Source organism: Fundulus heteroclitus, chromosome 15, assembly GCF_011125445.2.
Source record: "Fundulus heteroclitus isolate FHET01 chromosome 15, MU-UCD_Fhet_4.1, whole genome shotgun sequence".
Classification (NCBI taxonomy): Eukaryota; Metazoa; Chordata; class Actinopteri; order Cyprinodontiformes; family Fundulidae; genus Fundulus; species Fundulus heteroclitus.
In genome coordinates, this window is record NC_046375.1 from 5977843 (window position 1) to 5989950 (window position 12108).

The 12108-nt window shown below is 37.4% G+C and overlaps 1 protein-coding gene across 1 annotated transcript in view; it reads right to left on the reverse strand.

Moving 5' to 3' along the window:
- Positions 1-12108, reverse strand: part of LOC105938769 (disks large-associated protein 2) — a 143601-nt gene that overhangs the window by 48831 nt on the left and 82662 nt on the right. Inside the window, exon 3 of the mRNA XM_036147278.1 lies at positions 4120-4337. Coding sequence (XP_036003171.1) covers positions 4120-4337 — 218 coding nt within the window. The remainder of the gene's footprint in view (positions 1-4119; positions 4338-12108) is intronic.

Sequence of the window (12108 nt, forward strand, 5' to 3'; positions counted from 1 at the left end):
TGGCTCAAGATTATAAATGCGCTGTGTTTTGTTTAAAGGACTGTGTACTTTCAATAATTTTGAAATATAAGAAATAAAATACTTATTAATTCTGTGTGTTGCGGATTTAAAAACTTTAAAACAGCTCACCAAAGTTCAAACAAACACAGAAGAACACAAAGGTTTGTGACCTGCGTAGTAAAATATAAATATAATATACAATGTCTTGTAAAACTATTAAGGCCTCTTGAAACTTTCCCTATTTTCTCACACGACATTCACAAACTTCAAAGGACTTCTATAAAATTACTAGTTTCCAAATTGTTTGTGATTTTAACAAACTAAAACCTAAAAAACTGTAGAATGCATATGTATTCAGACCCTTATAACCCTAAATACAATTCACTGCATCTAATTGCCTTCAAATATCACCTAACAGCCCAATTATGTGGGGTTTAATCTCAGTATAAATCCAGCTGTTATGTGAATGCCCCTGATGCTGTCAGAACAGAGTAGTGGTCACACATTGCTGTGAAAACCAAGGAGCACACCAAACAGGTTGTGGAGAAGTTAAAAGCAGGATTGGGTCATAAATCAGTTTCCATAGCTCTGGACATCTTACAGAGAGTTGTTGAACTCATCATTTAAAAATGGAAAGACTGTGGCACAACAGCACACTAATCAGAAGCTAATTCAAGAAGCTGTGAGGATGCCCATTGTAACTCTGGAGGAACAGCAGAGACGTACAGCTCGAGTGGGAGAATCCGTTATTAGTATTACAGGCCTTAAATCTGGGCTCTGGGGAAGAATTGAAAGAAAGCCATTGGTTGAAAGAAGGTGAAAATGGTGGTAGCAGCATATTGCTGCAGGAATGCCTTTCTTTAGCAGTTATAATGAATATATTCAAAGCTGATGGGTAAATGGATGGAGCTAAATACCAGCAAATCAAGGAAGAACAGTTAAAGGTCGTCAAAGACCTGAGGCCGGGAATGAGATTGAACTGGGGGTGCCCAACCCCAGTCCTCTACAATTACTATTGTGCATCGTTTAGGCTACGTTCAAACTTCAGGTCTTAACGTTCAGTTCCGATCTTTTCAGAAATATTTTTTTTTTTTTTTTTTTTTTTGCTAGGTGATTCACATTACTTTGAAAATATTGCCTATATCTGTGCCCAGCATGAACTGTTTGTGGTTCTGAATTGAACCGCATGAGCAAAAGAACAACAATGGCATCAAGCCCAGCTCGCTTTGGTCCAGGAAACATGGAAGAAATAGACGTTATGGTTTTAACAGTCGAATGGACACCCATTTATTGTGTCAGCTGGGGTTGAGGGGTAAACGCTCAAAAAAAAAAAAGGAGAATTAACCTCTGCATTCTGGCATTTTATAGAGCTTTGGCTGCCAATTTAGCACAGAGGTATGTCTGGATGTGGGGACACAGCCAGGGATGGTGGGGCAGGTATGTCAACAACTGTACAGAAACAGAGTTCATTCAGAAATTTAGGACGTTGAGGGCAACTTTTCGTTATATATGTCAGCGCCTTTACTCTCGACTCCTGAGACAGAACACTCATTTCAATCCGTTGTATCACATTGCAGTGGGGCAAATTACCACATGCTGCCCCAATTGAAATGTGATACAGTAGATTGCAACGACTGAAAACCTCTTTGGCATTCCAAAGATATGGAAGTGGCTCAAATCTCACTTGAAGGAAATCAGATATGTGTTAGATAAGAGCGTTTACACTTGTTCTATAACACAGGTGTCATGCTCCAGTGCAGGAGGGACGGATTCCTGCAACTTTTAGATGTGTCCCTGGTCCAATACACCTGCATCAAATTGCTGAATTACCTCCTCAGTATGCAGTCAAATTCTCCAGAGTTCTGCTCTGGAACTATTTATTTTGACTCAGGTGCATTGATGCAGAGACACATATAAAGGTTGCAGGACACCGGCCCTGGAGGACTGGAGTTTGGCACCCCTGTTGCAAAATGTCTGATCTGGTCACTTGACCCCAAAAAATCTGATTTGGGCCATTTTTGCTGGCAGATCAGGGCACTTCTTCTTCATCACACCAGGATGAAACCACTGTCTCATTATCAGGCCTCTGCAGAGCTGAATTAATGCTGATGAGAGAATTCCATCATTTAGTTTAGGTGTGTTGGAGCAGGGATGCACCCAAAAGTTGCATGATAGTAGATGGAGAAAGCTTGAATTGGAGATACTGCCTCTTCACATCCAAAGGAGTCACTTGAGGTGGATCAGGCATTTGATCAGGATGCCTCCCAGGTGCCGTCATTTGGGTGAACGTTCCCTGGTAGCAGACATTGGGGATTACCCAGAATTTCTGGGGGGACAATTCTTTTGTAAGGCTAAAATTTGGGGCTTCTGAACGAGAATGAATTCTATTGTTTTCCTTTCAGGAGTGCAAGTCTCAGACCTAAAAAGATAATAATACAATGTTCCCAACAGTGACATTCTTTTCTGGCATGTCCTCTGGAAAGGTCTACAAAACTTGTTTGATTAGGCACTGTTGTTGTTTGTTTTGTCTCGGCTGGTCAGAGTTGAATCGTGTCTATCTCTCTGGCTCTGTCCACCATATCTTCTTGACTTTACTGCACATTTCACTGACTCAGCTCTCTGAAGCATTCACAAGAGTTATGCCATGTCTGCATTAGATAACGGTTTGGGATTTTAAAAGTCTGTTTGATTTTGTTTACATCTGTGTATGAAGTAATACGTCCAAGGTCAGTTTTGGTCCATTTCTTAAAGCTACACAAGCCATTTTGACAGAGCTTGAGAAAATTAATTTTTCAAGATTTCTATGTGTCACTAGTTGTCTTTATTCACAGCATTTAGACAAGAAATGGGCTGGACGAAAAGGTAGGAAGCACACAGCAACATTGAAACCCCTAAGTTGTGTCAAGGAGAAACAGTCCCTATGTTTGGGGGACCAGATTTACCACTGTTTGCTGCTGCCCTAAGCTTCAGCTATTTTGCAGAGGAGACTGAGCAAACATTTTAGCCTCTAGATGTGCAAAGGTGGCAGAGACACACCACAAAAAACTCAATCCAATAATTGTAGAGTCATGTGTTTCTAAGTTTTGACTCATGAGGGCTGAATATAATGCACGCTTTTCAAATTTACATTTTGAAAAATAAATGAAACTCTTGTATCATTTCTCTTCTTCTTCTTCGCAAACATGTGTTTCTCAGTCTGTCACTAAACAGCTCAATACATATTATTTAAGTATGTGGTTGTAAAAATGGGTATGAATAATTTTGCAAGGCACCACAACTAGCATTCACCATACCACAACTCCAAGAACCTATTCAGAACTTTGCCTTATTTCACAGCATTTTATCCCATTGCTGTGCCCCATTGTATTGTTCTTTTCTTAGACATTGGGAAAATAAACTATAACTGTGGCTGTTTTATTTATTTATTTGTTCAAAGGGAGCTATGTTCCTCCTATCACTATGTGCTTATCAACTGGACACATCCTATTTCCAAGTTCTAAAGCCTAAAAGCCACCACGGCAATAGACAGCTATAATCTAGTGACTCACTATGATTGGACGAGAGTGTAACATTGCACAACTACAAATGTTGCACAATAGTTTTTTAGTCACCGTCTTTGTCAGCTTGATTCAGTTACACTACCAGTCAAAGGTTTGGACTCATCTTTTTATTTAATAGGTTCATCTTTATTTTTATTACTACCTCTGGAAACTCCTTCAAGACAGTTGGGTAACCATTTCAGGAGACCAACCTCCTAAAGCTCATCGAGAGATGGCCAAGAGAGACCAAAGCAGTAACCAAAACAGGGTATTAAGGAAGGTATTTAGAAAAAGATAGAATATGCGAGAGGGTTTGAGTTATTTTAACAATTTTGTGTTTGATACATAATTCATATACTTTTGAGCCATAGTGTTGATGTTTTCACTATGTATCTCCAATGCAGAAAGCCATAGACATAAGGAAAAGCCATTGAATGACAAGGGTGAGCCAAGCTTTTGATTGGTAGTGTATTTGTACTTATAAAGCAACATATCTGCCTCAGAATCTGTCATTTAAAAAACAGAACAAAAACAGACATAGCACTGACAAAGACCTGATGTGCTTGGCGGGCTGTCCTACCTTTGCGAGTCTAAACGGGGTCTCTGCATGGCTGATTTAAGGACAAGAGCATCAGGACGAATGGCCGCCTGCGGAGAAGTCTTGGGACTCGTGTCCGAGTCTCCACTTTCGTCCTCCAGCTCTCCCATTGCCTTGACATAGCTACTGCTCCGCATGCGGCGACAGGGGATCTCATCGTCTTTGTCGTCGGGGTATCCACTCCACTCATCTTGGGGCACCTGCAGAACAAGGTCTGTCTTAAAACCACTTTTAAATTCATAGCCAAACACTGCAAATGTTCCAAATATTAGTTTAGTTTATTTACCCAATCCATGGCTTGTGGAGACATGCTTGCTAGTGGGCTAATACACCCATTTTTCTCTTAGGGGAAATTTTAGATTGTTGGCAAAAAAAAAAAAAAATCATGGACAGTACAACGGGGCCCTATTAGCCTTATGAGTGCAAGAAGTTTACAAGGCAAGCTGTTACATAAGATCTGCTTATTTGTGTCTCCAATGAGAAATTTATGGTCAATAACTACATTTGATTGACTTCTGAGCCTGGCCTGCATAATTAAACAAAATCAATGTTCAACCTTTCCCTTTCATTGGAGTAAGATAGAGAACACCTCTCAAAGTTTCATCTTTAGCCAAGATCAATAAATATTCTGAATCATTCTTAAAAACGTGGAAAAAGGCACGTCATGCACATTGCGAACAAACTGACACACGTTCCTGCATCCAAGAAATGACTTAGACTTTCTTTGGTCAAAATCCATGAGCATCAAATCAAACACCTCAGTTTCTGGAACAATTTCTGGATTTAGAGGTATTTTTCTTTGTAGCCACTTTACAAGACAGAATAAAGAGCTCAACTCCACTCATCCTCTTTCGTTCACAGAGCTTTCATCTTTTGTGAATTTACTCACAAACTTTAATAAATAATTATAAACCTTATTAATATAGTATATAACAGGATGTGCACTAATACGCCATATAGTTTACAATAGCACAAACAGAAAACTGAACTCAGACAAGCACAAGCTAAACAGAAAAGTTTCGAATTTGCACAGGCAAATAGAAAAGAGCATGTCCATGTGCAATGTGGACATGGATTTTAATCATTAACCGTTCATACATAGTCTCTTGCATTGAAGCTGTTGAAGCATCCCAGCAATGACACAACCAAGAGCTGTTTTGTTTCAGGGCATTTTAAAACACCAGCCAAATTGTAATCAAAAGTAAGTTTTGATCGCAATTGTGTTCCTGAATTTTAACTTTGATAACTTTTTGGAGAACTTTTAGCTTAAGGATGTTGTTGTTTTTTACACAACGGACTTGAACTGACCATAGCTCTTCCAAGCATTGTTAAAAAGAACGCTACTGAATGCAAAATGTAACCTGCCATTTTGGAGCAACAAACCTTTAGTACTTTGTGGCACAACACCTCTTTTGAAGTTAAGAGTTAATTACAATAAAGTTCACACACAATCCATCTTTGAAAAGGCCTAATGGATGCTTCTCACCTCGTTCTTATTACCTTCCCATCAATGTAGATGGAATTTGGCACTGTCGCCTTTAAATCGTTTGTTCCACAATCCAAAACATAGAAATACTGAAAAACTGAGTGATGATGAAGGATGATGTTGTCTTGGAAAAAGGGGGCAGAAGTACAATTGTTTTGTAGATTGTTTTGACAATTCTAAAACAACAAATAAATGCAAATGGCCTTCCTATAATTCTGGTTTTAAAAGGGTTGAATTGAATAATATAAAGGGAATGCAGGGAATGAGTCCAGATAAGTTTGCAGAGATGATCGGAGAAAGGAAGTTCTATCCTACAGCATCATCGCACAGATGAATGTAGCTAAAATAACAGCTTGCATAAGATTTTAAAAGAGGAACACACAACTTAGTAGCACTTTAAACGTGGCTATAATTACAAACATAGTACTAATGGGCTGCTTCTCAGTCAAAGTTTCCAACTAATTCTGGTTTCTAAGGACTGTAGCAAAATAGTATTTATGAGAGCTGCTTTTTTAATTAACTCAGTCATAAAAATAAAGTTCATGTAAGCAAAGAGAACAAGTGAGAAAAAAAAACTAATTAATAAGTGGACAAATGCCCAGACAAATCTGCTATCCAATAAGATAACTGATATGCTATTTGTTCAGTGATGTCAGCTTTGTATTTTCATGCAAGACCTGATAAATGAACACAAACTGGTACCTATTGGGACAATGAATTTTGCGCAGTGTTTTGGAGATGAACCGAGGTAATGAACTGATTTTTTATTTTATTTTTAACATTGTAAAGTAGACTAAGAACGGGTTCTTTTAAAGAGAGAACCACATTGCAGGGAGAGTAAAATGTTAGAGGAAAAGAGTCAATCTGTGTTACAGTAGTATGATTTGAGATTAAGAGAGAATGAAAATGAGAGGGAAGGATTTCTTGTACCAACTACGACTGGTTAGTATAAGAAATCCTTGTTTCCTGGCAAATCTGTGTGATAAAACAAAAGAAAAGCAATTTGCAAACCAAGAGCTCCAAACAAGAATGTTCAGTATTCTAAAGCCGAAGTGAATTAAGACACCAAAACTTGCACTCTCAAGCAAGTGAAATGCAAAATAATTATTCTATAAGATGTTCTTCATCATTATTATAAAGGAAGTTCAAAGGAACCACAACCTTCACTGTATATACAGGACCAATAGGACAAAGACTGGTATTTATTTTCCTAATTTGACAGTAATGAAATACAAGTGGTCTTTTTCTCTTACTAAATACAGCAATGACAAATGGGGAAACTTTGGATATTAATAAGACTTACTTGATTTTATACAGGAAACAATTACTTTACATTGCCTTGGATAGATTTATGTAATCACAGCACTGGAGAACAGCCTGAGAGCTACAACATGTTAATGGACATAGACATGACTGTACATATCTTTGGGAAAAGCTGTTAATAAAGTCTGCTATCCTTTTTCTGTCCAGTTTTTTTTTTTTTTAACAGTGGAATTTAAATTTTTTTTTGTACTGCTGTTATCTTCCTCCACTGCTGTTGTAAGACATTAAATCCTGCTGTCTCAGCACTTTGCATCTCTTTGGAACAACCTTTTGGTTTCAAAGCTCTCAGTGTGAATAACTTTTAAATATTTATGCAACAAAATTCTCACATAATGACTTTTTTGTTGTTGTGTTATTCATGTCATTTTTGGGGGAGATAAACCAGGCTTGTAACTTGGGGAAAATCTGTGTGAGCTACAATGCACAGCAGAGACTGACAGTATTGCTGAACTAATTAGCATAAAGGATACTACGTGCATAAAAAGGCACTAAACTGTTGTTTCTCAAAAACACTATGAACTCAGGAATCGGTGATATCAGCATTCCTGATATTTACAAGCCCTATTTCTGGTAAGAGATTTCCACTACTATATTTCTTCATTGCAAAAATGTTTATGCTCAGTTAAGACTAAAATGTGATATACTGAGCTGGTTTTGGTATTGGATCTACTGCACATGTTGACAGAATGTGCAAATAAATAAGGAAGTTTAAAATATTAATAAATAGATGTTTTATACTAACTTAGTTGATACACTAATGGGGTTTACGTCTTCTTTGAATGTGTTATCAGTGCAATAATTATTTTGAAGAAACGTAACAATGTTGTGTGTTATTTTTGCATATACTGGCAAGAGCTGGATATTTTAGAAGCTTAACAGTAAAGGGTGCCATGATAGTAAAATAGTAAAAATTAAAAAAACTATTGCACCTCCTGAAACGATAGAAGAATATCACTGAAACATATTAATTATAAGTAATTGTTTCAGGACAATTAATGATCTAAATATGCTGACAATTCAGTTTCAAAACTTACTGTTAAATAAAACAAATTGTGAAACCTTAACAAGCTGCTTTGCTAAGTTTAATTTCTCAGCCAGGTGGTTTTACAGATAGGAAAAAGTCTGGCTATTCTGCTTTCTAATCGCCAAAAACTAAGCCAAAAAAAGCTGTTCAACCTGTAAGCCTATAGTAAAAATGTTCTGTTCTTGATACCTACTGGAAAAAGTCACGTCAAAACACTGCACACATACACTATCATGTGGTAGCTGAAGCTGTAAAAAAACAGAACAAATAAAAACATTCCTCATACAGTAGTTCTTTTAAAGAGGGAGAATATTAATCAAGTAAAAGCCTAGCATCCAGTGTAACACGGCTTATTGGGTAGCCCATACTTATTTACATGAACCTTAATCATTTTGTGCTCGGTGGTGTATAGATTCTAATCTTAATTTATTCTCAGAGAACAACTCAGATACTTTGGAGTTTTCATGAAAAACGGCTCTATGCATACACTTGTTTATGTGCATCTTGTGAGATGACAAAAGAAATCCCAGTCTGTCTTGACTGGTTAAACTTAACTTTATTTCATCATTATTGGGTTTAGATACTGGGGTATAGGAGATGTTAGTGCATCTGCTTTTATAGACCCAGTCCTTGTAGGTTGGATTCAGTAGAAATTCTAGATGCAGAAAATGATATGCTCTTTTGAATGTAGACATTTGTGTCTCTTTTAATGTGTTTTCTGAACCTGCCAAAGTATAGTGCTGCTCATAACTTGCAGGGTTATATTCAAAGGTTCTTTCAAAGAGGCAAAATGTATTGCCATAACTTCAGTTATTGAAAACTGTAGGATTATTTTGCTTCTTTAAATTATGCTCAGTGCAAAAACGTTCTCTGACTGTGAGCTCAAGAATATTTTCTCTGTGATTGTGGATCTTTCTTGCTCTCCCTCGCATTGTCGTGGCAACCCTGATATGTCAAAATTTGAATTCATTTCAAGTTTTAGAATCAGAATAAAAGTGTGGATTGGAATGGCTTTATATTGAAATGTGATGTAAGTCTAACGTTCCTATCTCCATTGCTTGTTTAGTGGAAAAATTATTTGTGTGGGTGCCTAACAAAAGTTCTTTAAAAAGGAAATTCAGTGACAGCGTAACCATACATTAATAAGTTGTACATTGTTTTAAATGAGAGAAGTAAAACAACAAACAAACCAAGCGAATATTGAGGTGATGCATCTGCATTACGTGTTATGACGTATTTGGTCAACAGAAACTTTTATTCAAGGACACTGTCATAAAAATAAGTGACAGCAACAGCAAAACTGGTAATCCTAAACAAACTAGTGCTACCTTTAACTGACACTAAAGATCCATTTTTTTAGTGTCAACTCACATTTGTTCATATTTTATTTAAGATGACAAACTTTCTTGCGATGTTTAAAAAGTCTCTCTTTGACATTCTTAGGATCTTGTACAGTTTGTATTTGGACTCATTTTCAGGCCATTCTGAAGCTATTATATTTCATTTTGAAAAGCTTTCTAAATCTTAAGAACCATGCCTTGCAAAAGCATCCCTTGAGTTAGGAATTTTAAGCACTATACCCATTCAAAGCAGCTATATTACTAAGTGAACAGAAAAATATTCATTATATTTAATATTATTTACAAATACACTTTCAAAAGTGTTAATCAACACTTTCACTGCAATACCAGCTGCAAGTCATTTGAGGTACTTCTCTAGCTACTTTCCACATTTAAGGACTCCCATTAGATGAGGAGAATCTGTGAACACCCATTTTTGACTCCTGCCTTGTACATAAAGGGGAACCCGGGAGGCCCTTCTAACAGGCTAACATGGTTTGGCTTTGACCTGTTCTATTGTTGTTCAACCCCTATGTTTAGAGTCATTATTCTGCTCTGCTGTGAATGGTGAACTTCCTACATCGTCCCATGTTTTGCAGCCTTTAAGAGGTTTTATTTCAGCATTGCCCTGTATTTATCGCTATCTTCTTGCCAAGTCCGACCAACAAAGCTGTCTGTGCGGTAGAGAAGCATCCCCACAGGATGATGCTGACCCCAACCGTGTTGTTTGGAGATGTTTTGTGCGTGTCAGGGTGATGTGCAGTGTTAGGCTTTCCTCCTAGCTTTGTTATTTAAATGTGGTGAAAAAAAGTGACGTTTTTGTGTCATCTGACCAGACCACCTGCTTCCTATTGCTGTGTCACTTACGTAGCATGTGTAAAATGGGACTTCTTATTGCTTTCATTCAAAAATGGCTTTAAGTTTGCCACTGTTTCTTAAAGTCGGGGTTTGTTCAGTGCACAAACAGTGAGCTTTAAGATTTTAAAAAGCTTTAGACGTTGTACAACAACACTGCTTCAAAAGGGACATATCCTGCAAAATCCACTTTTTTAAGACCTTAATTACATTTTATTGTGTCTCTAGGAATGCAGAAAAGTTGAATTTAGTCTCTCCAGGTCCTGCATAAATATCTATATATTCTGGTCATATTTTTCAACCTGTTCGTTTTTCTCTATTCACTATTACGTTATTTGAACAATTATGTCTCATTATTTGCTGTGGAGCTGCAAAAACAAGGTCAAGGACTTCCAGCGTATCAATTTCGCGAATCCGTCATTTTAATTCTGGCAGCGATCTTGTAGTCCAAGCTGAAGGATGACAAAGTGGATAAGCCAAAAATGTTCGGTTGTCGGCTGTGTTAACCCACACAGTTAATTACACCGTCCCCCAGCATACTACAAAAATGGTAGAACGGGGTGGAGTGCAACGCTCCGCGGCCTGGAGGGTTGACAAAATGAGACTAAATATAAAAAACAAAAAGTTAAATACTTTTGTAAGGAGAGGTTTGAGTAAGGCTGGCCTTTTTGTTTGAAGGAGGAAACGTTTTATAAAGACTTTAAATTAGACAGTTAGCAACCAGAGCCCCTGCTTACAAGTGCTAAGCTAGCCAGTTCTTTATGCTACCTTCAACCCAACCTCCCCCCTTCTCCCCAAAAAAAAAAAAAAAAAACTTGACCACTCTTTAATGGACCAGTGTAAGAAAACCCTTAAATGAAGGTCTATGGACAGGTTACTTTACAAATTTACAAGTGAGTTTCACATTATGGCAGCTCAATTCAATAGAACATAACAGCAAAAATTCAATGAATTTAAATCACTGAAATAAAACAAGGTTAATCTAGTTCTTTGATGTGCTATTTTTTTAATCTTAGGAGAAAAAAATAGCTCCAACATTTTTGATTGTATGTACTTTTTTTCACAGGAGCATCTTTGATTTTATTGAGGCAGGCATAAATAAATTAAAGTGAGAAGATTTTTAACATTACTGCGCAGAAATAAAGAAGAAACTGTCAGGGGGAAACACAGTTGTATCCGTTTTACTGATGAGAGAGGGTTTTTTTTGGGTCTGAAAATAACAGCTCACAGTGCAGAGTCTCCTCTGCTCTGCCAGTCACTCACTTCATCCACTTACATGACTTGGCCATGTCTCTGTCACAACTGCTGAACTACTGTCAGAGAAAACCGCAAGAGCTGATTGCTCTTGTTGGCTCTGGCCTCGAGGATTCTCTCTCCAATCCTCTCATTCTACTCTGCTCTTCTCCAAGATCAGCTCCCGTCAGAATTTCACCTCTCCCTATCCAATTTTATTGAATTTGAAGACAGAACGATTTCCTAGGGCTGAAATATGAAGGACTAGAAATCATAGGATATTTTAGTACTTAAACTTAAATCACAAGACATTACAATATCCTTTGCTTGGATTTACCCTTTCTCTCATGACCTGAAGTACATCTATCCATAATGAGCTACATAAATTAATCAGCCTTAACGACAGCAGCAAAAAGGGAAAAAAAATCATCTTAATGTGTGGCCATTGATCATCTGGGGCCATAGTTAACAAGTCAGCAATCAGGTATTGAGACTGTGCAGCAGCTCATTAGCACTTCTGTTTGAGCTCATATGATGGTATACCTGACAAGATCTGCTCAGCTGTGCCTCTGAGGCTGCTAAACACACAAGCTGCTTTATAGCCTCATTAGTTAATATAACACTAAAGAGACTTTGTGTTAAAATAACCTTGGGGAAGAAAATCTAATCCATCTAGAAAGTGATTTAGTTACACCAGAGTGAGCTAGTCA